Source organism: Dermacentor variabilis, chromosome 1, assembly GCF_050947875.1.
Source record: "Dermacentor variabilis isolate Ectoservices chromosome 1, ASM5094787v1, whole genome shotgun sequence".
In the NCBI taxonomy this organism is placed as follows: Eukaryota; Metazoa; Arthropoda; class Arachnida; order Ixodida; family Ixodidae; genus Dermacentor; species Dermacentor variabilis.
Window position 1 is genome coordinate 160,487,776 of NC_134568.1, and position 26,594 is coordinate 160,514,369.

Below are 26,594 nucleotides of genomic sequence, written 5' to 3' on the forward strand. Positions count from 1 at the left end.
CAAAAGCTACAAGCGAGGCGGCCTGCACTCCTATTAGTCAATCATGTCCTATACTCCTATTAGTCAATGGCACTGTAACTGTTTGTTGGGAAGTCAATTCAAAACTGAATAATGATCCCAATGTGAGGAGGCATGCATGAAATTCTGCATACACATGTGCTAGGATGGATTAGTTTTTCAGTCGGTATCAGTCGGATTAGTTTTTCAGTCGGTATAATACTCCTATTAGTCAGTGGCACTGTAACTCTTTGTTGGGAAGTCAATTCAAAACTGAATAATGATCCCAATGTGAGGAGGCATGCATGAAATTCTGCCTACACATGTGCTAGGATGGATTAGTTTTTCAGTCGGTATCTCCAAAATTTATGCTGGGTATGTAAACAAGTGAAGCTGCTTTCAAGAAAACAGTTTTTTTTTATCAGTCTTTCAATCTGTACCTCAACAATGAAAATAAACTTTAGTTTGAATTGCCCTTCCCTATTTTTTTTCCTGGCATGCAGAACTGACACTCCATCTTCAATACCAGCCGCCTGTGTGCATTTGGGAGAAACTTCACTCAAGGAAAAGGCTATGTATAGAGTGGCCCGTCCACAGGAGTCTTCTTATCCATCTCAACTTGGGGGACTTAATATTAAGCTATCCATGCAACATAATAAAGTGAAGTCAAGCCAGAGGCAACAAGAAGCTCTCGTAGGACCTACTGTACTTGATAGCACCAGCACCTTGTTCAAGATTGGCTCGTATTGTTATATTACCCAGGGTGGTGGAAGTACAATATGGCTTTTCACAAACCACTTTTAAAAAAATATGAGCCTTAATGAGCATAAAAATAGCAAGGCATGGTGTAGTAAGCCCGCATGTAAATTTTTGAGAGCGAACAAGTATAAATCATGCTCAGTGTCCCTTTAAGAAAACAATTATTCTTTGAAGCCAGTTTGACGAGAACGCACAAAATGCCTATTACTTAAATATTATAAGCATGCAAGAATACATGAAAGCAGCAAAAATGCTCAGGAGAATAAGAAATAAAACACATGCAGCCATAACAGTGATGTTAGGAGTTAGCAGAGATACAATGAGAGTTATTTCACGTGCGCATTCAAAGCAGTCATAAGTGCACAGGCAAGGGCATGAACAGGCACAGCCCATGCAACACAAGCCTCGGTCACAGGCCCACAGTGCTATGTGGTGTAGCAGGGCAATAAGCACCATTAGCTACAAAATGTGGTTGTAATGCACTCCTTGCAGTGCTATTCACATTGACAATAAGCCAGTAAAAAACAATCAAAAGATACCAAATGGCAATGCAAATAAAGACTGCATACCAATGTAAATTTCATTCAAACAAATTGGATTAATGATCTTGCAAAAAGGGTACACATGTAGAAAGTACTTGCCATCAGACTGCCACACCTGTCAGCCTAAGAGCAGAGTAAACCACGTACGTAACACACAACTGACCACCCCAAAAAATAATAAAAATCCATTACAAAAAGGTACCAACCATGGTTTCTATCCGAACTTTTTTGCATCACTGCACAACAAACAGTAAAAAGTAGTATGGTGCATAAAGAGTGCACTTTAATGAAAATGCTAGAAACTCAAATTGAACTGAGAGCAACAATATTAAGTTATTCCACTCTGCTTATGAGCTGTATGTTCCACAAATTCATGTCACAACAAAACTAGCATTCTTTGAGAGTTCTTGTCTAATGCTCTCTCAGCTCTGCTCTAAAGGTGACAGATACGACAGCCCTGGCAAGAAGCTTCCAAAAGGGAGAAATGGCGATGCAATCAGCTTCACTACGTACTGGAGCCTTCTGGATGGCATCTTCATCTACACCGGCCTATCCACGCAGGCCAATGAAAAGGGGAGGAGGAAACAGCATGCCCAACAGCACAGAGGGGAGAAAAAAAAGAGCAAAAAATGGGGGAGAGAAAAAATAACAGCATTAAGAGCAGAATGACAAGCATCAATGGTAGGTACAAAAACAACAAAATAATGCTATCAAAAGCAAAATTATAGCCATTGAATGCAGGTAGCAAATAACGGTTTTCTCAAGGAAGCAAAAGATAAATATGCTAATGCCATGCAGTTAACACTCCTCAATGATGATGCATCACCCTTACAATTTTTCACAATACTGATAGTATTGACTATCAGCTGGACAAAAGTTCTGAGCATCTTGAATTTTTAACCACAAATAGAACGCACACCATCTTGATAATGGAAGAGCTAAAAAATGGCCATGAGGCAAAACTATGGTCACAGAAACATGAAATACCTAAAGAATGCTTGCAAGGCACTTGGCTAAGACAATTTTTTTTTCGACCGAACCTAATAATCCTGCTCTAAATAGCGAGCCATGATGCACCTCACCTGCTTGATAATCAGTGTAGCAGAAAACTGCTTATAAATGAACATGTTCTAAGCTCTACACACAATCTCACAAGCAGTTTGCAACTGCGCTAAAGCTGAATAGTATGCACAGACGAACTCCTAGTGTACTGGAATGCACAATAGACTCCTTTTAGGACAAACTCTACTAAATCGACTTCTTTGCCCAGCCAAAAAGTCTGGGGACCTTTGTTTAGTTCCCATTTGGGCATCTTTTTTTAGTTCCCATAAATTCAGTAAACCAAAGTTTACCTTCTGATATGGCAACAAATTTTTGAAGCCCCATCATACTCATAGTAAAGGACAGTAGCTAATCTGCGACAGTGGCTCAGTGGCAGTGGTGTTCTGCCTCTGAGCATTAAGTCATGAGATTGAGCCCTGGCCATGATGGACATTCAGATGTGGGCAGAGTGCAAAAACAACTGTGTACATTGATTTTGGCCAACTAATTCTATCCCCAAAAATAATTAGTTGGCAGCTTCTGTAGTTCACTGAGAGCTTCTATGGTACATGTGCAGCAGGCAGTGAGCGTAGCAGATGATGCAAGGGTGCACCAGCGACATGATGCAAGCAACGTGCCTATTCTCACTGGTCTCAGAATGTTCATGCTCTACAATACTGAGCCCAGGCGCTTCCATGTTCCCACAAAGTAAGATTGAGATAGTACACAAGTAAGTTGCTGCCAACGATGACGACAGTGAGCATTAAGTATTGTTATAACAATCAAAGCTATACCATTCATAAAGATCAGATGCTCACTGTAGACATGGCTGCATAAAAAGACTTAAAATCTGTTATGAGGCCTCCTTAGCAAATGCAAAGCAGGCTGCGTGCAATGCTGTGCACCCATATAAATGCACTCTGGACCAACTCAGCTGAATCTTGGGTACTGTTCCAGCTAGGACAAACCGTTCACTTGGTTTCCTTAAACGTAACCTCAAACATGCTCCCGTACACTTACGCAAATTGGCATACACAACACTAATACGCCCTAAAATAGAGTACGCTTCAGCCATATAGGATCCCCATCAGACATACCTAATAACTGACTTAGAAGCCCTGTAGAACCGTGCTGTACGGTTTATCTTTTCAGATTATTTACGACAAACCAGTGTAACAGCATTAAAAAATTGTGCCAAGCTTGAAGCCTTGTCCCTTCGTCGTAATATATCTCGTTTAACACTATTCCATAAGCTTTACTGTCACGTATCTCTTCATAACGAGTTCATGCATGAACGCTCAGCCATTTTTTTTTTGTCGGAATCATTCTTGCAAAGTCAAATGCATCATGTGTCGTTCCCTCTCATTTGGTCAGTCATTTATACCTTGCACCGAGATAGAGTGGAATAATCTGCCATCGCACATTGTCACGGAAACAAATGCCTCGAAATTTACAGACGCTCTGTGCAGTACCATTGCATACCTAATATATTATGTTTCACTCTCCGATTTGTAAACTGAATTTTGCTTTTTCATGCGCCGACAACCAAAGTCTCCGTGATGTGGTCATAGTTTGTGCAAATCATTTAAAGTTGCTGTACTGATAACTATTGTTATTTATTTTTTTTCTTGTGTTCTTACGTTGATGCACTGTAATTAATTTTATCCCAGTTTTGTTTTCGTGTTGTACTTACATTTATGCACTGTTCTTTGCCTCACTGATGTAACCTTTACCCTATGTAATACCCTCCCTTGAGGGCCTTTAGGGTTATTGTAAAATAATTAAATTATGGTTATATCTGGGTGTTGCACTTTTATTTTCCAGCAGCCTTTCTAGCCAAAACAGAGGAAGCCTCCCCACAGGATCTTAAGCAGCCTTTTTGACTTGACATTCAACATATGCTTTGGTGCATCTTATTTTTGTGCCACACAATAGGTGTCACGAGCTCCTCTTTCAGAATACTTGCACTCAGCATCCGTGCACTTGCCTGTCAGTGTTAAAATTTGCCACAGTATACATGAGAAGCTCACACTGGCAAGGTGACTTTGAAAACATGTCTCTTGCAAATAAGCCTCTACAGTGCTCTATAAGAAGCATTCACTCGCAGGCACATTGCGAAAATGAGGCCGCAAGCTCCCATAATTAGCTCTATTGAGCAAAACGGGAGTCCTGTAAGAAGCTTGGTAATGATGTTTCTTTCCAATAAATAACTTTTCCATGGTGGTGCTAAGGCCAAAAATGCATAAAAGCTATGTTCATACCCCAGTGCTGGTACATGTATAACTGAAGTGGGTGGATCATTTTTATTACTTAACGAAAAAGTTGGCACCATTGGGGAATTCAACCTGTGACTGAATGACCTGCATTTCCCGAAAGCATTTGATTGTTTAAGCCATACCATTATAAGTAAACTGTCCCAGTGCAAAATTCATGGAAAACCCCTGGAATTGATTAAGTTCTAATCTGATTCATTCAGTTCTGATTAATTAACTAATCGAACTCAGATGGTATGCTTGAGAAGTCACCAATCGAGCTTTCTACCAGTAAAAAATGGAGTACCTCAAGGAAGCCTCCTAGGCCCTCTTGTTTGTTTTTATAAATGATATCGTACTCATCGACAGAACAGTGAAATTTATCATATCTGCCAACGATTGTTCCATACTTATGCCAGGTCTAGATGCAGATACATTAGGGAAGCAACATGAAGATTTTCTTGTGAAGTTATCCTCATAGCCACACTCAAATGGTCTGAAACTTAGTACATCTAAAACTAAAATAATTGTTTTCAGAACAAAAAATAAAAGATTTCAATTAAATCATGCCATAACCTATGAAGGCCAGAATATTGAAATTGTAAGATCACATAAAATTCTTGGAGTTACATTTAATAATAACCTCAACTGGGGCTTGCATGTTGCAAACATGCAAAAAAGTTTCTACAGTTGCCGGGGCCATCTCTCGCTGCTGAACATTTCTTCCAATGCAAATAAAGTTAAACCTATATCACGCATTACTTGTGTCCCACATAATCTACTGCCATCACAACAATGAAAACTAACAAGGATAAAATCCTTACAGTGCAAAAAAGAATCATCCGGTACATTGGAAATCACCCGCGTCTCTCTCACACCAGTCCCTTGTTCGCAACCTATAATATCATTCCCGTGACAACTCTGTATAACTTCCGAATTTTATGTGTGCTTTATTCTTCAAACAGCCTCTTTCATGACTTCTTAACCGCAACCACTTCACTAGAACGCCATAAACATATTGTTTCCACAAGTACTGATAACTGGTATGTTCCTCGCTTTAGAACTAATTATAAACATCAGTCACCAAGATATAATCTCCCTTCAGTTTTAAATAGCTACACATTTCATACTAGGCCTACGTTAAACCAGCTGAGGCAGCAATTTCTTAACACATAATGACAAAAACACTTAACAATGCCCTGAATATCCATGTATTGAAAAGTTTGTTGATCTTGATGTGCTTTTTGTATGACCTGTGCAGTGTTCCATTGTTGTAATTTCTTTTAGTGCTTTTACTTTTTGTTGAACAACTTTTCTTTCTTAGTTTTACTTAGGTATGAAATGGTTTCATGTATCAGCCACATTAGGGTATCTGTAACTTTGTTGAAATTTCAAACAGTGTCTGTTTCAAGGAGTCAAATTTCAAACAATGTGGATGCTGAACACCTAATGACATGTTGGCTACTGATACCGTATTTAACTGCGTGTTCTGTATTAGCTGCATGGTCCTTTTTTTTTAACACCTCAATTTTGTTGTTTAATTTAGCATTTTACTGATGTTCACATTGTCACACTGCTCTACCTTGATGTGGTCTCTTCGGCCTAGTCAAGCTGTTTCGCACAGCTTTTTTCCCAAGAGCTCCGACCATGTGTATGGTGAAATGAAAATGAATTGAATTGAATTTTGTGTTGTATTCCCTGACAACACTTAACTGCAGACTAATAATACAACAGGGGCACAAAAATGATTATGGCAAAGGAAGCTGCCGACTCCACAGTGCTGAAAGAGCTTCTACGACAGAATGTATACCTGCCATGGTGGCGTAGTGGCTTTAGTGTTGTGTTTCGAAGTACGAGGGGTCGGGATCAAATCCCGGCTGCCATGGCTGCATTTAGATGGGAGCGAATTGCAAAAACACCTGTGTATCGTGCATTGGGTGCATGTTAGAGAACCCTAGGTGGTCAAAAACAATCTGGAGTTCCCCACTACGGCGTGTCCCATAATTTTGGCATGCAAAACCACACAATTTAATTTTTCATAGGATGTAGTAGCAGAAACAGTGCTAGATAAATCTAAGGTAAAGCTCATGCTATCTCTGCCATAATCATAGTGTAGCATAAAACTTAACTGAAGATCTATACCCCCAAACATATAGTATCTTGAATCTATTAGCTGTTAACCAAACTAAGATGCAGCAGCACCATCAGAAATCTCGGCAAAGCAAATAGAAAACTGACTAGGCTGATACTTAATTCAAAGGAACCGACAATTTTCATGGCCCTTTTTTTTTGCTGCTATGGAAAGATTACTCTCCAGAGTGTCCAATCCTGCATGGTTACTTTCTATAAGAATTTTTCAATCTGTATTCACAATTGTGTTTACAAAGTCCCGTGATGGAAATAGTGATAAGAGAGCACAATATTGATTGTAGTGCTGACATTATAAAGAAGCCAACTAGTGTGGCCCCAGAAGTAGAAAACTAAACAAGGTAATTTTCATGTGGCTTGTGCTTTTATAACTGAATTGTTTCTATGATAATAGAGGCACACCTTTGCTACTGCCTGCAAACTGTTTGTTGTGCTCCAGTAATTTCCAAGCTAAGCCAAGCTTTGCCTAAGTTCTCTTCTGGCAAATATGACTCCTTTATAGCACAATGAGTTGATGGCATTTTGTATGTCCCAAAAACCAGAGAACACTGGGATGGGGGGGGGAGAGGGGTTTGCAAACTCGCACACATACAACTTGTGTGCAATGCAATAATAACCAGCACTGTACTTCTGTTCCACTCAATGGCAGCAAAGGCAGCACGATTTGTAAATGTGAACTTCCTTTAATCGCCACATGTTGAAAAGAATGAAAATGCGCACAAAATATGATGAACACTTCTTTAAACAAAAAGCATGATGCACTTGACAGCTAATCTACACCACTTTGCAACCATGTGGGGGGCTCCAATTTAAGTAGTACCAATTTTTTTGTAGCTATGTGTTGTTGCATGCAGTCTTAAGTGACTTTATGTGTCAATTTAAAAACAAGTTTTCTCTTTAAACTACAAAGATCCTAAACAATGTTATGAATATAAGGTGTAAGGTATATTCTTTTCACTTACACCATAATCACATGACATGCATTGGTCAGTTGTCAGTTCCTTCAAGAAGATGCAAAGGAATGTTTAGAAGAAATTATATTAATGAGAATGATACAACTTCAGCATGAATACTGTTTCTGTACCATGCATTCTCTATTACACTGAAGTGATGCACCTAAGAGCAATTGCTGATAATTGAGAACCTTAATAAATTAGAGAAAAGTTAAATAATTAGAAGTAAGCAGCCATGTCTCATTTGCTTAAGACTACAGATAATATCTGCAAGATTGAGGGCCGCATGAAGAACCAGGACAGAGATGGGATCCTACAGGATGAGGGCTGAACTTCAAATTTGTTAGCAGAGAAACGCCTAAAATGATTCTTTCTTTGATGTTACATATTGCCACCTGGTGTTTTGAGCCAGCGAACATTCAGCATTGCGTGCCCAGCAAAACGGCGAAGAAGACGACGAAATCGAAGATCCCGCGCCAGCTGGAGAACCGTCGCTCAGTGCTTGGCATTTTTCGTCTCTGGCTGATCGTACTGTCATTTACTCTTGTGTTAGCGCGTGACAAACTGGTGGAGGTGCTGGGTACTCTAATCTATGAACCACACCCCTCCGAGCAGCAGGAGCTCCAGCCCCGTACCGGTGGTTACGCCTGTACACCGCGCCAGCAGAAGGATCCGTGAACAAGCCCCTGAGTTTGGACTTCTCCCAGAGAAAATGGCAGCTCCGACCATGCCAACTGGTATGGAAGGCCCAACACCGATTCATTGTACGCTACTGAATCTGCGAACGCCAAATCCCTTCCACAGCGCCATACATGAGGATGTTGAAGATTGGCTGGTCCACTATGAACGTGTTGCCGCGTTCAACAAGTGGGATGACGCAGAGAAACTGAAAAACGTATATTTCAGCCTTAACGATGGTGCACGTGTTTGGTACGAGAACCGTGCAGATGCCCCAAATTCATGGGCAGAATTCAAACGCCGGATTCTTGAGACGTATGCGAGCCCTGATTGCCGGGAGCGAGCTGAGCGTGATCTCCAGTGCCGTATACAAATGCCGAACGAAGGTGTCACAATGTATGTCGAGGACATGACGCGTCTCTTTCGACGAGCCGACCCCAGCATGTCGAAAGAAAAGAAGGTGCGATACCTGATGCGCGGAGTGAAAGAGCAGCTGTTCGGCGGTCTCGTGCGCAGTCCTCCCAAGACTGTGTCAGAATTTCTTTCCGAGGCCGTCACCATGGAACAGACGCTCCGGCAGCGGGCACCACCATACGAACGCCAAGTGAACGCTGCCTCACCTAAGGACCTCTTCGGAGCTCTCGGAGGCCACGTCGATTTCTTTTGAGAGCTCATTCATTCCGTAATCCACGAAGAACTCCAGAAGCTGTCGGTACCCTCACAGCCGACGCTCAACTCCTTGTCCAGCGTTCTCCGTGACGAAGTCCAGCAAGCGCTAAGAGAACCACCCTTCAACACAGAAGCTCGACCGCTAAGAACTGACAGCTCCCGTATGTCGTATGCGCAAGCTTTGAGGCAACCTGCCCCACCTCCCTCCCCGCTTCGCACCACGTGCCCGGCCATGCTACAGCCCGTCCAAGTGGCCTCGTATTACCAGGACCACCGACAGGCCCCAAGGAAATCAGACGTGTGGCAGGCACCTGATCGCCGTCCCCTTTGCTTTCACTGTGGCGAAGCTGGGCACGTCTACCGACAGTGCTCCTATCGAGAGCTCGGACTACGCGAATTTTCAGCAAACTCGCCGCGACCAACACCAGTCACGCTCCCCTTCGCTGCAGCGGTTTTCTCCGACTCGCCGTACGTATTCGAGCGTGGTGCGGGGTCAGTCGCCCAGCCCGCGCCGGGAAAGCTAACCACAGCGGCCTTCGGTGGCGAGGCCGCTCAGTCTGGACGTGCTCAAGGACCTCCACTGAAGCGTGCGCGGACCGACGATACATCGACGACGACAGTACCTGCTGCTTACAGAAAAAGAATTTCCTTGGACATTCCTGTACTGCTCGACGGTCGTGAATTGACTGCTTTAGTGGACACTGGAGCGGATTATTCTATAATCAGCGAAAAACTGGCCACCCTTCTGAAGAAAGTGACGACGCCTTGGAATCAAATGCCAGTTCGTACAGCTGGCGGGCACATCGTCACCCCACTCGGCATGTGCACGGCAAGAATACAGATTCGCGGCTCTACGTTTGTTGCCAGCTTGAGCATTCTCCCTCAGTGTTCTCGAGACCTAATCATCGGCATGGACTTTCTCAGGGAGCACGGAGCTATCATCGACATTCGACAACGCCTTGTCACTTTCTTGACAAAGAGCGCCGCAGCGACGACCAACACCATCCACCCTCGAGCACCTCTTCGTGTCATCGACGACGCTGTCACGTTACCACCACGTGCAAGTGTCGTGGTTCAGGTGGCATGTGACAGACTCTTACACGGTGAAGCGGTCACAGAAAGCAATCGCTCTCTCCTGCTTTCTCAAGGTGTTTGTGTAGCAAGAAGCCTTATTGATCTCCATGATGGCCACTGTGAGGCTCTTGTCACGAACTTCAGCTACGAACACTGGCACCTTTTCCCCGGTACTGTCATCGCCTACGCCGACCCGATCGCCGATGTCACTGAGTGTTTTGTTTCCGAGGCAATCGACAATGCTGAACCATCTATACGCAACGTCGACATTAGTCCAACGCTTCCTGAAGAGAACAAACAACACCTTCGCGAACTGTTGCTCGAGTTCCACTCTTGCTTTGCACGGTCGCCGAAGATACGTCAAACGTCGATTACGAAACACCGTATCATCACCTATGACGACGTGTCCCCCATACGGCAACAGCCTTATCGTGTTTACCCGACCGAACAATATGCGATTCAAACGGAGGTGAAGGAAATGCTTCAAGACGGCGTAATACAGCCTTCATGCAGTCCCTGGTCATCACCGGTCGTTCTCGTTAAAAAGAAAGATGGCACGCTTCGGTTTTGTGTTGACTACCGGAAGCTAAACAACGTCACAAAGAAAGACGTGTACCCGTTGCCTCGTGTCGACGATTCTCTGGATAGACTGAGGCGCGCGAAGTATTTCTCCTCTATCGATCTGAAAAGTGGCTACTGGCAAATTGAAGTAGATGAGCGGGACCGCGAGAAAACTGCGTTTGTGACTCCGGACGGCCTTTACGAATTTAGAGTACTCCCTTTCGGCCTCTGTTCCGCGCCAGCCACATTCCAGCGAATGATGGATACAGTTCTCGCTGACCTCAAATGGAAAAGCTGCCTCGTCTATCTCGATGATGTCGTTATCTTTTCGGAGACTTTTGACGAGCACCTTCGACGCCTTCGGAATGCACTCGAAGCCATTCGATCGGCTGACCTTACACTCAAGCCAGAGAAATGCCATTTCGGTTACGAGGAACTGAAGTTCCTTGGTCACGTCGTGAGCGCGGCAGGTGTTCGGCCCGATCCCGAGAAGACTGATGCCGTAGCTGCTTTTCCCACTCCAACCGACAAGAAAAGTGTCCGACGGTTTTTGGGCTTGTGTGCCTATTATCGACGCTTCATTGAAAATTTTTCTAAGATTGCAGAGCCACTATTTCGCCTTACACGTGACGACGTGCCATTCCTCTGGACTGATGAACAACAGACTGCCTTTGCGGAGCTACAACGTCGATTGTCTTCTCCTCCCGTGCTCGGTCATTTTGATGAGGATGCTGACACAGAAGTACGCACTGACGCCAGCAATATCGGTCTCGGAGCTATCCTGGTGCAACGGCAAGACGGAACTGAACGAGTTATCGCCTACGCAAGCCGCACTCTGTCACGGGCAGAGTCCAATTATTCCACCACAGAGAAGGAGTGCCTCGCGGTTATTTGGGCTACTACAAAGTTTAGACCGTATCTCTACGGGCGGCTATTTAACGTTGTGACCGATCATCACGCTTTGTGCTGGTTGACCAACCTCCGAGACCCTTCTGGACGATTGGCACGTTGGAGTCTGCGACTCCAGGAATTTGACATCACCATCGTATACAAGTCTGGTAGGAAACATGAAGATGCTGACACGCTATCAAGAGCACCTGTTGAATCTCAGAATCCTGACGAGGAAGACGACAGCGCCTTCCTGGGAGCCCTCAGCAGACCGGACCTGCTCGCTAAACAACGATTGGACGCTGAGTTAAAGCCCATCATTGATCACTTAGAAGGCGGCATCGCGCCCATTCCTCGCCCACTTTTGCGACGGTTGTCGTCATTTTGCCTTCGAGAGGGCATCTTATACAAAAGAAACACAGGTGCCGGTGATAAACCACATCTTCTAGTAGTGCCTGAAGCCCTTCGCGACGACATCCTATTAGCCTGCCACGACAAGCCGACATCTGGTCACTTGGGTTACTCAAGGACTCTGGACAGGGTACGGCAACTGTACTACTGGCCTAGACTGACTGCTTGCGTCAAACGCTACGTGAAAGGATGCCGTGAATGCCAGCGCCGAAAGTCACCACCCTTCAAGCCTGCAGGCCTTCTATGGCCCATCGACCCTCCGCGTATGCCGTTTGATCAAGTTGGAATGGACCTTCTTGGACCATTTCCCTTGTCTTCCTCCGGCAATAAGTGGATCATTGTCGCAACTGATTACTTGACGCGTTACTCTGAGACGAAGGCACTACCACGTGGGACAGCATCTGAAGTTGCCCAGTTTTTTATGCATCACATTGTGCTTCGGCATGGCGCACCATCATTCGTCATCACTGACTGAGGGACGGCATTTACGGCGAAGCTTCTGGACGACATCTTGAAGTTGAGTTGCACAAGTCATCGAAAGACCACTGCATACCACCCTCAGACTAACGGCTTGACAGAAAGACTAAACAAAACACTGGCAGACATGCTCTCTATGTACATCGATGTGCAGCACAAAACGTGGGACGGAATCCTGCCATTTGTAACGTTTGCGTACAACACTGCCACACAGGAAACCACACGATTTGCGCAGTTTCACCTCGTTTATGGTCAAGATGTTCAAACTATGCTAGACGCCATGATTCCATATGAAGACATCGATCAGCTCGACCAGTTAGCTCCTGACGTCGAGGAGTACATTCAGCGTGCCGAGGAAGCACGTCAACTGGCCCGTGTCCACATAAGACAGTAGCAGTGTACAGATGCCATAAGGTACAATCTTCCCCATCGACAAGTTACCTATGAGCCTGGTGACCAAGTTTGGGTTTGGACCCCCATTAGACGGCGAGGCCTCAGCAAGAAACTCCTGAGCAAGTACTTCGGACCATACACAGTACTAAGGCGTGTAAGTGACGTGAACTATGAAGTGGTTCCAGACGGAGACCTACCATCGCCCAAGCGCTGTTTACCACGCGCAGAGACTGTACATGTCGTCCGCCTCAAGCCGTATTTTGCACGGTGATGTTAAGTCTACTGGTGAAACAAACTTTTGTTTTTTGCTGTCGTCGCGTCGTCCTCCAAAGAACTGCGAAGTGTTTTTTTTTTCTTTTTTTGTTCCCGACGACAGAACCCATTTTCTTGCCTCGTGTGCATGCCCGTATGTGTGCTAGCGTGTTTCCCCCCTTTTTTTTCATGTCTTACCTAATGTGCGTACTTTCCGTGTACGTCTTGTGTTTGAGCATCGAGTCGATGCTTCATAGGGAGGGGGAATAATGCCACCTGGTGTTTTGAGCCAGCGAACATTCAGCATTGCGTGCCCAGCAAAACGGCGAAGAAGACGACGAAGTTGAAGATCCCGCGCCAGCTGGAGAACCGTCGCTCAGTGCTTGGCATTTTTCGTCTCTGGCTGATCGTACTGTCACTTACTCTTGTGTTAGCGCGTGACAATATTATGAAGCTCACACTAGCACACTTTCAAAACATGAAACAGCATAAACTGGCATTAAAAAAGAAGAAGAAGAAGGTAGAGAGAGTTTCACCCGAAGGGTAGAGCAATGACCGCAAAAGCAAGGTTTAGTGCTGCACTCGAGTTCCCTGGTTGGTGTTCTAACAATACACAGAAGTGACATGTTGGTACAACACAGCATGTTGGGGAAACAGTGCCCTACAGCTACCAGGTGTGTGTGACGAGTGCCACCAGCAGCGTTGCTGTGCTGGCAATGCACATCGATGGCGTACAAGATGAGACTCGCAAAAAAACTGCCACCATTTGTGAGTGCCCAATGAAAGGATTAGATAGGTTTAGCTGCATGATTCTTACTTTCCATTTCACTCAGGCCATTGACTAGCCTTCCAGATGAATGGCACACAGCTGCCCAGCAGGAACCAATTGGTCAGAGTGTGATGGTGTGTCCACTCAGCCTTGTCATTTTTTGCAGCCTAATGCAAAGCATGTTGCTCATGTGTCTGAAAACTTTCTAGCTCCCTCCACACAGGCTGCAGATGTGCTAATACCACGACAGCACAGTGGCAAAGAGGGTACCGATAGCGTGAATGTTCCCGAAGTGGCTGCATAACTGCTATTGCAATAAAACTTAATGACATGACATGTTAACACCAACATCCTACAACTTCAATACAGCAAACAAGCACATGCCTAGCTGCCATCAAAGAAACCTATTTCAATTTCCAAAAAGCAAATTGAAGCCTGATTTATGCACTTGGCCCTTCTTGATATGATAGGCTTCTACCAGCTCACGAGATTGGAAGAACATACACAACAGCATTTATGAAAGAACCAAACTGCATTCAATGCTTCACTTTGCAGACCATGTGTCCTGGGGCAATTCTATTTGCATGCACTCTGTCTAAGGCATCAGTCTAAGCCTTCTTACAAATATACAACATTGATGTCATGTTTCAAGGCAACCTTCATGTGATGTGACAGAGCATGCACATACAAAATGTATGTCACTTGTTTCAGTATGCATTCTGTTTCTCACTGCAGTTCTCTTTCAAGCGATGATTCAAGCATCTAAGAATTTTTTCTGCAACAGGATAAACTATAGTATTGGGGTGCCCAACATCTGTAACCCCTATGATCTTTGTCCCCTGATGCAATATGATAGCTCATTATAAGGTGCGGCATATCGCTAATTAGCAATGCAATGTAATGCTGGGACTGTGGCTGCAGACCCATTCGTAATGACGCTTTCATCAACATGCGCGAACTGGTTGAAGGCCATCATATGAAAAAAAAAAAAATAGGCCAAAGCATTGCTCAGTCTGATTTTTCTTCTGGAAAATGGAATACTTCTTTTTGGCCAAGGCTAGACATGTGCTTGTTTGCATGTACCAGCAGTGAAGCAGAGTGATATTGATACCAACTTGTCATGTCAGCCTTAAGTTCTTGATTTTTTTTTTTTTGGCTCTGCCGGTTTACTTTATTTCGTGACATATTCATAGTGGGTTGTGTATGCATCATGGGTATTAACTGCTCACTTTTCTGCAACAAAATTTGGTTGAAGTTCAGTGCTCATTTTTTGTGATCCTTTCTCTGCCCTTAATTATAAATCGACATCTTGCCCAATGTTCCAATTCATCTACCGGGTGTTTCAGCGAACACTTTAAAAATTTTTTTAAGTGGCAGATAGCACAATTCTAGTCCATGCGCTGGGCTAGTTGAAGAGGCGGCCATCACTTGCACAAAAATTAGAATGCTTAATTCACTGATTAAGAATAACTCACTAATTAGGTTTTTAACTAATTACCTTATGGCACATATTGCAATTTACAAATTCTAGCCGGGCAGTTCGCAAGGCGGATCTGCTTGGGACAAATTCCCAGGATGACACCAGTTTCGAGATAATTCCTTAACTTTGTGGAGAAATGTATTGGTGTCCCAGTTTACTTCTGTGCTTCAATTCATGAAACAATGTTTTGTTAAGAAAGTAAGTGGAATGACAGTGCATTCTTACTGCAAGTTTGCGGGCGCATATCTCGTAAATTATGTCGTCCACACAATTCTTTTCAAATGGATATGCCTTGCAGTCTTACCCACTAGAATTTGTAAATTGGAATATGTGCCATAAGGTAACTAGTTAAACACTTAATTAGTGAACTTTTGTTAATTAATCGAGAGTGCATTTCAATTTTTGTAGCAAGTAATGCCCGCTTCTTTGAGTAGACCAGCTCATGGACCAGAGCTGTGCTATCTGCCACAGACAATTTTTTTAAATGTTTGAAAGTGTTCACTGAAACACCCTGTATTTAAAATGACTACATCCTTATCAGAATTTCTGCTGAGCTTATGCAACAGTTCTAAGTTATGCTTAGGCATGAAAAATCTATAACAGCTCCCAGGTGCAATATGTGAAGCAAATGTGTTGCCACAATAGGACAGCAGTGCTATGCTTATTAAGTATGAACACTAATACCATAAATTTCATTAAATCACGCAACACACTTCGATCTGTGCACTGTGTCCCAGTTATTTCTGGCAGCACGGTACTGTGTGACAGAACATTATGAGCCATGGCTGAGATGCATGTTAACACTTCCACCCCGTATGTGGGACAATTTTATTGCTCCTGTAATGACTTAAATCCACATTAATTGGTATTCATCAAAACAAATGCATAAACTGATGCTTTGACAAATATTTCAAAGACTGAGGCTCACAGCACACACAAGATCATGAATGCTTAATGGTGACATGCAGGGAGGCCAATTAGAAAGCATAACATGCTAGGACGCCTAACTGCATGCTGACCTGAGCGTCTAGTTTTGCTAGTTGGTTGAACTGTCCAGTGCAAGTAGTACGTAAAGACAACAAAAAAGCAGATATATGTACTGTACACTGTCACTGTACACTGTACTGTCACTGTACATGTATGCCTCCTTGTTTACAGTTTCTGAAACTACGTTTAGGAAAGCTGTGGCTCAGTGATGATAGACTATATTAACTGCCTCCCTATATTAACAATATTAACTGTCTCACTGTAGCAAGGCAATTAGTATTGTTATGCAATAATTCCTTACATATACATTAATACATTCTAACAAAGCTGAACTGAGGCAATAATACTTCCATTATCATCCCTACTAGAAGCTACTAGAAGTTGAAGCCAGTGACATAAAAAAATTTTTAAGTGACTTAAAATTTTTTTTAAACAGGCAGACAAAGCTGTGAAGGAAGAAAAAGAGAGAGGGTCGGTGCATGCGCGTTCTCGAAAACACTGTGCTTTTTCTGCCCAGCATCTGCTGCTTGTGACAGACCACTTGCATGCTGTGTGCAACTGTCGTGCAACTGCAAAGTATGTTACACACAAATTCTCTCATGAGTACTTGAGTTCTTGCACAGGGATGAAATGAAAATGCAAGGAATTTTTTAAAGCATATAAATAAATTGCTCAACTTTTCATTTTCTTTTTGGAGAATGGCTTTGGCTTTCTTTCGGAGTTTTAGTATATCCGAGTTCTCACGAGTCACCTGAGAAAACATTACAGTGCCATAGAGCCTCTTGCGAAAAGTTTCCAAGGCTGCATTAGCTTTGAATTTAGCAATCCCAAAATCAAGAGCCTGAGCTCGTATGGGCTGAAATAACCTCACAACAGAGCTTTTGTCAATGCAATATAACCAGCAATGGCACAGCAATAAAACCACTTTGAAAGTGGCATCTAGTGTTACTACCAACGAGCTTAAAAAAAATCTAAGCTAATCAAGCTCTCAAAAGGTTAAGCAATCCAGGGTTCGCATAATGCAGTGATTCTTCATATTTGATTCCATTCCATTCTTACACATCTGTCAGGGCCAAGTGGCTGATTCTAGAAATAATTCAGGTGCTACTTGAGTGAATATGACAGGAGATGAGACAATCAGATTCAAATGGAATGGCAATGCAATTGTGCTACTGAGGTCCAAGTAAGCAATACGAGTTACTAAATGAATGGCAGACAAAAAGATAGTCTTGCACATTCTAACATGTAAAAGCAAGAGAGACTAATAAAGAAGATAAGAAAAGCCTCACTGTAGTGAGTCAGTTAATACAGTTATGCAATTATAACTTACATATACACTAATACATTTCAACAAAGCTGACCTGAGGCAATAATACTTCCATTACCATTCCTACTATGCAGGTTGTGCAGTGCTTTATGCCTGCCTTCATTCCGTAACACGTATCCAAAATGAATACTTTGACAAACTTTACAACAGCATATGGTTAAAGCTTATGCCTTGCTCATGTATAAAGCTATACATGGGTGCTATTTATGGCAGACACTTAACACAGTCCTCTAAAAAAATTCAGTGCAAATTTAAAAGCCAGAGCTCAAAATAAACACCAAGGTGCTAAAACTTAAAAGGAACAGCACAAAATGGCAATGTTGCAGAACAAATAAATAATGTAACATTGATTTTACTACATTTTAAATACTCCTGTTTGTAGAGAATTATTTTGCCAGTGAAACAGACATCTATGTAATGAGGATCAATCTTTGCTTGAATACCTCAATATGGCAAAGTTATCCTCCAGCAATATCTCCAAGCTGTAAAACATTTGTGCAAAAATCTTTGGCATGCATGTTCTGCAACATTATGATCAGCATGTACACTGAAGCTAGGGTAAACAAACTAAAAGGAAGCAAGTGCAACGCAGCAAAAGTTACCCCGCTTTCTTTTCTGTGCCTTCGAGAGAAGGAGATTGCCGATCGCTGTGAACTGCGTTTGGAGTCCTGGCGAGGAACGTGGCTTACAACACCACTTGTCGTTACCAAGCTGGGAGATTCGTGAGACTATGAGCAAGAGATATAAAGAGAAAAAAAGTTGTCAACATTTGCTACCGAGCTGCTGAAAAATTATCAGAAGTAAGGAAAAGGCAGTTCTTCATTATTAGGAAGCATTAGTTGAAAGGTGTTCACCATACAAGCATTCTCATATTTCCTCAATTTGCACTCATTTTCCCAACTTGCTCTGGCACAAATTCTCTGGCAATCAAGTGCTCCGCTAATTGTGTAAGAGGGAAAATTGTTGTCTCCTAAAGAAACAATCCACTGTTTGAATCAAGCGGTAACTCGCAAAACAAAGTTGGTTAGCCTTGTAAAACTGTTTCCTAAGAACTTTTCTAACACATTTTTTACAATTATTTCAAGAGCAGCACAGGAATGAGATCTGAAGTCCCTTGAGCTTATTCCTCTTTTAATTAGTTACAGCTAAGATGAATGAATTGTTGGGCTAGTTGGTCTTGTATTGCTGACGAGGACAATTATAAGAAACAAAAAGAAACTTGCACAGGATGAAATGACAAACAAGCACTACTCAACAAATCGCTCGTATTTGTCGTTTCTTCCCGCATGAGTTGTCTTTTTGTTTGCGCTAATTGCTGCTGCTTGTTCTAAAGGCTACAAACTGGTTACAGTGGAGGGAAGAAAGAAGGGCATAGGGGCACAAACTCTCAAATGGGCACAATACTTTTCACTGCACTGTGACAAAACAGGTTACAACAATATAAAATTCTCCAGTTTGTGCTCAGAGGAAAAAAAAGTGAAAGAAAGCAGGGCTCATTCTGGCTATGCTACACTTTCTAGCAAGGAACATGTGATGCTAACAGACAGTGAAGCCAAGGAAGGCATGGGAAAATTAACCTTTCTTATGAACTGCAGAATTAATTGTAAATGAGAATTAAATTTTTGTCAACTTGATATTATTAAAAAAATTTAAAGGGAGATGAAATTGAAAGAAAATAACTTTGTTGTAGGTAGAAGCAGAACCCACAACCTCTGCATGATGCAAAGAGTGCGCTGCCAATTGTGATGGCTGTCCCTTCGTCCACTTTCTTGGGCATTTATGTTTATGTATTTACAACCTGGCCATGGGCATGTTCATCGGCACCACACCTTGGCAGCTATTCTACTGAATGGAGAACACATCAGCAGTCTACAAGTCTGAGCTGATTTTCCAAACTGCCTGTGATAACATGCCAAATGATATACAGCATATGCTTGACTACAATACAGTATCTGTCAGTGCATTGAGTTTTGAATGATTGAAGTGCCTTAATTATATAGGAAATTCTTTGCGTCATCTCTCGAATAATGAGTAACTATGTTTTGCCACTTCATCTTGCACAGGCAGTCACCATGACCTTAAAGGGGCTCTGAAACACTTTTCTAACATAGTAAGAAAACGTTACCCATCTGTTAAAGAAACTGCTGTGAATATGTCAGCCAAATATTACTGCAATGCATGCACCAAGGAATTTATAGTCTCGTGTCAAAAGCAATGAACAAATGATTGCTCTCGCATTGACAATGTCGGCATCAAAAGCTGATCGAAAGCAGTTGGCCAACTAACACTATTCGCTAATTTTATGACTGCGACAACATTCTCAGTACAGTAAAACCTCATTAAACCGTACCCACTTGAACAGTAGTTTTGTTTTAATAGTAGTAAAGTCAAATCCCTGACTCAGCGGCCATTGAGCATAATGTGTTTTGTATGCGGATAAACCGTACCAGCTTATTGCGTACATGTCGGTTAACACATAGTGTTTCCACTTTTCGTCGCACAAACACAGTGGTGCATCGTCTTCATCGGGCGTCCCGGCAGAACAACAAGCCTCAGATCAGAACAACGGCCTCCAAGTGCCCTGCGCATTTGCACGTGAAGCCACATCAACATCAACATCATTTCAGTGCCGTGCCAGAGAGCGTTGTGGCGTTGAGCAAACAAGGAATCGCGTCATGCCGATGCTTGGATGAAAAACATGCAGGGTGCTCAGCATAGAAGAAAAATTAGAAATTGTTTGTGCTGTCGAACTTGACACGAAGAAGTCGGCGCTGGCACGCGACAGAGATCTACTGTTAACTACGGTGTGTGGTATTTGGAAAGCGAAGAAGCTGCTCAGCAGCGCTGCTGCGACCGCAAAGAGATGTCGGCTACAAGGCTCGACTTTTCGCCATCATTGCCTTTTTTGTTGCCGAAGTGTCAACTAGCAACAGTGATGAGGACGACACGGAAAGCGACAGCATGGGTGATTCAGGCCCGACAGTGGCAGAAGCTGCGTGTTACGTCAGCCTCATGAATCCAGTCGTCACGACGAGAACAGCACCCCGCAATGAAAAAGGTGCCCCGCGACTTCTGCAGCGCTACCGCCCGCGTGCACGGAGAACATGTAACACCAACGAGGAATCTGCCATGCGAGTGTTTGCCGAGAAGAGAGGGCTGGCTGAAAAGCTGGCTTGCAGCTTCAGTAAGTTTGAGGCCGCTGTTGTCGCTGCTAGGCCACCATGGCATCAAACGAAAATAACACTTTTGTAGCACGAAGTGAATAAATACTGCATGTCTTCTTCCCCTTTCACCGCACTCTCTCAGAGTTCCATTTTTGACAGGTAAGTGGGCGAGCTCATGCTATTTCGGTTAAGCAGTACTACTGTTTAGTACATACTTTTTCCGAGCTCCGGCCAACTACGGTTTAACGAGGTTTCACTAATACATAATTGCTAATTTTGAGTTTAACAAATGACAAATACATATATATGTCAGCGAACTAAAAAAGACAAAAAAATTGTTTAATCTTTGCACAGCACATAGCTGCATTAGCTGCGCTTGGCCTCTGAGATGGAAGCAGTGTGCTGCATAGTGTAGCCCTCTGCAGCTGCCACAAGGTGCCATGACAAGCCCTTTCGTCACTGCGACACTCAACTTTTGGCTGGGGATTTGCGCTACCTTGTCTTCCAGCACGCTAGTGGAGATGAAAAGACAGAGAAGGCTGGGTAGTGGTGCAATAACTCCACTTATAATTGAAGGATTAAAAACATTTTCGTGGAATGAGATTTATGAGACGACGTCCTTTAATAGTGACGCCATTTCATGATTAGTTAGAAAAGTGTTTCAGGGCCCCTTTAAAGTCAAGCCTTACTATTCACCTACCAAAACGTTTAAATACAGTTTCTTTCCTCAAACAATGAAAAACTAAATACTTTACTTGGTGATATCTATTTAGTACCCGTTCATATGCTTCTTGATGCTCTAACAAATCATTAACCTTTTTTTTTCTGTGTCTACATTTCTGCAACTTGCAACTATGCTATTAGTGCCCTGCTGGCGTCGTTCCTGTTTTGGTTAGTTTTTGCATTCTTGGTCTTCGATTTTATTTTGCCTTTTACTTGCAGTTATTCATTAGCGCACTTGTTTTCTTTTTTTACTGCTGACTACTTTTTGCTTGCCATTTTTTTGTATGTGTAATTACAATAGCTTTCATTTTCCTTCCTTTTGTATGGTTTTGTTCTACTGCCTTCTGAATTAATGCATTTTTATACTCTGCCACTCCTGCTATAGTTCCTCCATGAGTACATGTAAATAAATAAATAAATCTTGAGAGTAACAGCATATATTCACACAATGATACAACTGCCACACAACTTTCCAACAGTGTTGCGTATTGCATACGCTTCCGAGTGTGCAACAAATAATGAAAACAAAACTGGCAAAGTTGGCTAAAGGTCTTATCTTCCACCAAATTTTTTTTTAATTACAGCAATACAAATCTCAGTAACTTTATGTTTACTGTTAAATTGTCCCAATTGGTACCTTTATGTAGGGTGTAATTTGCCCAGTTATACACAAAATTAACAGCTGCATTAATAAACTTTTCAAATTTTTATATTAAATGACTAAGTTTGAAGAATAACAAACTTTACAGCCAAATAAAGCTTTGATAAAAGGTGTTCCAATGAAAGCTATGCAAACAATCAATTAACTTCTGCAGGCTCGCTGAAAGCTAAAAAGACTAGGAACTATGAAGGACTGACATTGATTTCATCAGCCACCAGCCAAGTCATATGTTGCCACTGTCACTACTTGCATGGTTCCACAGCTTCTACCTTGAGGCCAGCCTGATTTTGTCTTTATTTATTTCTTTTTCTAACCGTAAGTTGCCCAGACATTTAGCGCTGGTGGTGGCGAATGCAAAAAGCCAAAAATCTGATGAGGTTCAGAGGTGATGCACGATAAATAGTGGTGTAGATTTAACATGAGACTGGCAAAGGACTCTACACTGGTGCCAAATGCAAGAAGATTACGTAGGCCATCCGCAAGGCACCAGCTCATGGGGCTTAGCAAAGGCTGACATTGCCTGCATGATCATAGGTGGGGGTAGCGAGATTGACATCATAGGCAATCACTTTTTTTTAATCAGATTCTATTTCAACAAGCCTGTGAAGGGGAAATAATTGTGTAGTTCTCAAGATGACTCCTTTATTCAGGATTTGATTGTTTTGGCAAGATTGTTTGGCAAGTTGAAGACAGGCTTTGAACTGCTCAAATGCATTAGCCATATAAGATCAATAATTGAACAGTTATCACAACTACAGAAATTGCTTCTGACCTATACTCCGTTCCATACATAGCTGTCAATGCTGTGGAGGCTAGAGAGACTTCCTGCAATGGCTTAGCTTGCACTTGTATATAGTTTGATGTTTTTTTTACTGCAATTGTGCGCAACTGTTTTTTATACAGGCTCAGTATTGAATGAAACAAGTTTTATTCCTTAGAAACAAACACACATGGTATACGGCTGCTAATGCGGTGTTCTAGATCATTTTTATTTTTGTTGCTCTTTTCTGGTTTTTTATTTGCAACCCATCACGAGGATCCTCAGATGCATACTCGTGTGAGTGAACGCTGTTGGCGTGCAGCGAAGCATGGACGGAACGCGCGGAGTGATGACTTTTCGTGACCGAACTTCTTGCATAGCTTCTACAGCATTGACTGCTATGTACAAAACGGAGTATAGAGTCTACCAAATCTGGATGCTCAAACGATAAACATAACATCACAAATTACATCTCTCTCATTCGGAAAATTCAGAAAATTTGCAGCAAAGAAAGAACCCTTCATATAACTTTCTTAATAGTGAAACAGTGTAAGTGTGTTATATTTCAACAGCTAGCACATCTTAAGTTGTTTCTGCAGTTGTCACAAACTCATCTCATAATTTCCGTTCAGCCAGGAAATCTTCAGCACTAAGGCATTCAAGTGAAAGCTAAATTAAAAAGTCCACTAAGTGACCAATCGGGGCTTAGCTCACCAACTGCTGCAGGAGTTGCAGTCGAGTCACAGTGGCAACAGTAAAATAGAAACTCAGCAACACCAGAGGGCTGACGTAGAGTGTCCAATGCAGTGACCTAAACTGCAGCACCCTTATGTCTGCCTCCGTTGGCCCCGTTGAATTGCAAGCAGGAATGCGCAGTGAAGTCAGCCCCAAAAGCCTGAAATGCAAGCAATGTATACATTCAACAATAACAAGATAACAAGCTTTTAACAAGATAAAGAAAATGATGGGGTTTTACGTGCCAAAACCACTTTCTGATTATGAGGCATGCCGTAGTGGGGAACTCCAGAAATTTGGACTACCTGGGTTTCTTCAACGTGCACCTAAATCTAAGTACACGGGTGTTTTCGCATTTCACACCCATCGAAATGCGGCCACCATGGCTGGGAAATTAAACAACACATCCAGAAAAATTACAAGCATTCAAATCATTGACACTCCTCTTTTTTCTTATTTAAGAAGCTGGCGTTATCCGTATCAGCCATTATAAGTTTCTATTGTAGTAATACAAGGTTTTCCGGACTATAGAAACTTGAACGTTGAAATTTCGCGGGGTCTGGACTATACACGATTGTATTTCTTAAAATTGGAGGTGTGCAATGTCAACGAGGCCAGACAACAACCTGCAAACATTTCCTGCACAAAATCGCAGAGCAAAGTCAGTTCAGCAATGGTTGTCGCTGTGCACAAGCAATATTACCAGCTCAGTCTGGAAACTCTGGATATAGTTTAGTGTATGAAATATACGCTATAAAATATGAAACAGAGACAATATGCAAGCAAATGCTGCCTCTTCCTGGCCTTGTTCAAGCTCAGTGAAGTTGACTGCGCAAGAATTAAACATTCTGAAGCTGAGGCAGATATCAAGGTACCGTTTGTCGAATTCGACATACTTGACTTGTGATTCTCTGGCAGCCCTGATGAGAGTGATTATGACGGCTTTTAGTATTGATTTCTATATACAGTCTAATAAAGGACCCAGGCTTATATTGATTCACAATAGAACTTTTTATTACCTACAGAACTGGAAGAATTCCACTATTATACTAATTCAGAAAAAGGGAGACGTTAAAGAATTGAAAAATTATACGCCCATTAGCTCACTCCCAGTATTATATATTCACCAAGAGAATTTCCAATAGAATAAGGGCAACACTGCACTTCAGTCAACCAATGGAACAGGCTGGCTTCAGGAAGGGATACTCTATAATGTATCACAACTATGTCATCAGGGGCATAATCGGGGGGGGGGGGGGGGAGGGCTTATGGGGCTTCAGACCCCCCCCCTCAAAATTTTTTCGTGCTGTCATGCACTGCACCATCGACCAAAGCAACTCCTGGCTTTGGAAATCATTCTGTATTTTGTCTAGAATGTCTTTTTCATGCTCGAAAAGACATTGCGGCGCGATCATTGTGAACTGGCTGTATTTTGTGGCAACGCCCATGCACCTGGCGTCACATAATGCAAGGAGCCCCAACCGAGCACAAAGTTTCAAGGGCGTTTCGATGGCGAGCGGGCTCGTTGAGGCATCTCGCAGAGGCCGTGGAACCTACGGAGTGTGCACAGGTTTTAATTCCGGAACTGTATGGGTACAAGGTTCTAATAAACTTTTGATGCGAAAGTTTCATTGACATTTCCAAAGTTGTGCTTTAGATTTTCAATTCCGGAACTTTGTGGGTTTAATGTTGCTAGAAACATTTGACGCCAAAGGTGCATCAAGTTTTCAAAGTCGTACATCGGACCATACAACGAGACAAGCCAAATCAACACACTATCAGACAAATTGTCAAAGCACGCAGCGAAGTCTGATGAGACGAAGCATTGTGGTGGTTCATTTGTGCCGTCATGTCACAGAAAAGAATATCAACATTTTTTTCACCTGCACCAAAGCATCCATGTGAAGACACTAAAGCCAGCAAAGGTAACTACGTTCATATTTTTCTCCTTTGAGTTTTATTTGCAAGGACCACATTGAGCCTCTTCAATTCTCTTGTTTTTGCTAGCCACGAGCTGCCAGAGGCAGCCAGAACGCATGCGTTTTTCTCGTGTTGCCCGATCACTGCATGGTGCACTTCTCTGGCTGAGTGGATTTTCGCCTGGCAGAGTTTTGGACACTTTCTGGCTAGCAGACGTGAAACATAAACAATGGTCGCTCACCACCATCACTGTGGCAACTTGACGGATTTCATCGCGTTCGCTTGAGTGCAACCTCTCCAGAAAGTCTTGTCTCACTGGTGTAGGATGCCGAGCAGTATGTGTATGTTTCTCTATGGACCAAGTGTCTCATGTTTTCTTTGATATTCCTTTGGTAGGTGCCCAAAGCAGGCATTTGATCGCGGCCAACTTGCTTTCCTTCACATTTTCATTTGGATGCCCTCGCCCCACAAAAAAAAAAAAAAGACATTGCTGCAGCGCGGCGAATTGTCGTATCGTGAAAGCTCCATTTTGTCACTTCTTTTGCGGAAAGTAATGGGCCACAGGATGCTTCGGTTGCCAGATACTCGTATTATATTATTGTGATAGCAATTATATGGACATTCCAGGCCACATTCCTGCCATCGCCCTCATGTTCCGTATAAAGCCTAAGGGCGATAAAATCATGACCAAGCGCCGCATGCTGCATGTGCGAGTGAAAGCGTAAGAGGGGGGGGGGGCATAGGTGAGCTTATGATGGTGGCTCAGTCTTGTGTGCGTAAGGGAGAAAAGTGGGGAGGAAGCGTACCACCTTCCGTCGCGTGCGATTTTATCAGGTGGAGTGGAGGGGGGGGGGGTAGGCCTTAGGATTCTGTGATCTGTGTATCTGTGATTTTGCAATATCTTTATTTGCCTTGTTTGAAGCATTATATACAGTGACTTCCTCTTAGATACCTTGATTTATTGGAGACTTAT

At 42.8% G+C, this 26,594-nt stretch overlaps 1 protein-coding gene across 4 annotated transcripts in view; it reads right to left on the reverse strand.

Annotated features, from left to right (window-relative positions):
- Piezo (piezo type mechanosensitive ion channel component) overlaps positions 1 to 26,594 on the reverse strand; it is a 242,465-nt gene that overhangs the window by 179,698 nt on the left and 36,173 nt on the right. For 3 of the 4 annotated variants that reach the window (XM_075698600.1, XM_075698578.1, XM_075698585.1), the window contains 3 exons: positions 23,681 to 23,861; positions 18,261 to 18,386; positions 1,812 to 1,847 (listed from right to left, as the gene is read on the reverse strand). In XM_075698600.1, coding sequence (XP_075554715.1) covers positions 1,812 to 1,847; positions 18,261 to 18,386; positions 23,681 to 23,861 — 343 coding nt within the window. The remainder of the gene's footprint in view (positions 1 to 1,811; positions 1,848 to 18,260; positions 18,387 to 23,680; positions 23,862 to 26,594) is intronic. The other variant, XM_075698593.1, reaches the window with a different exon arrangement.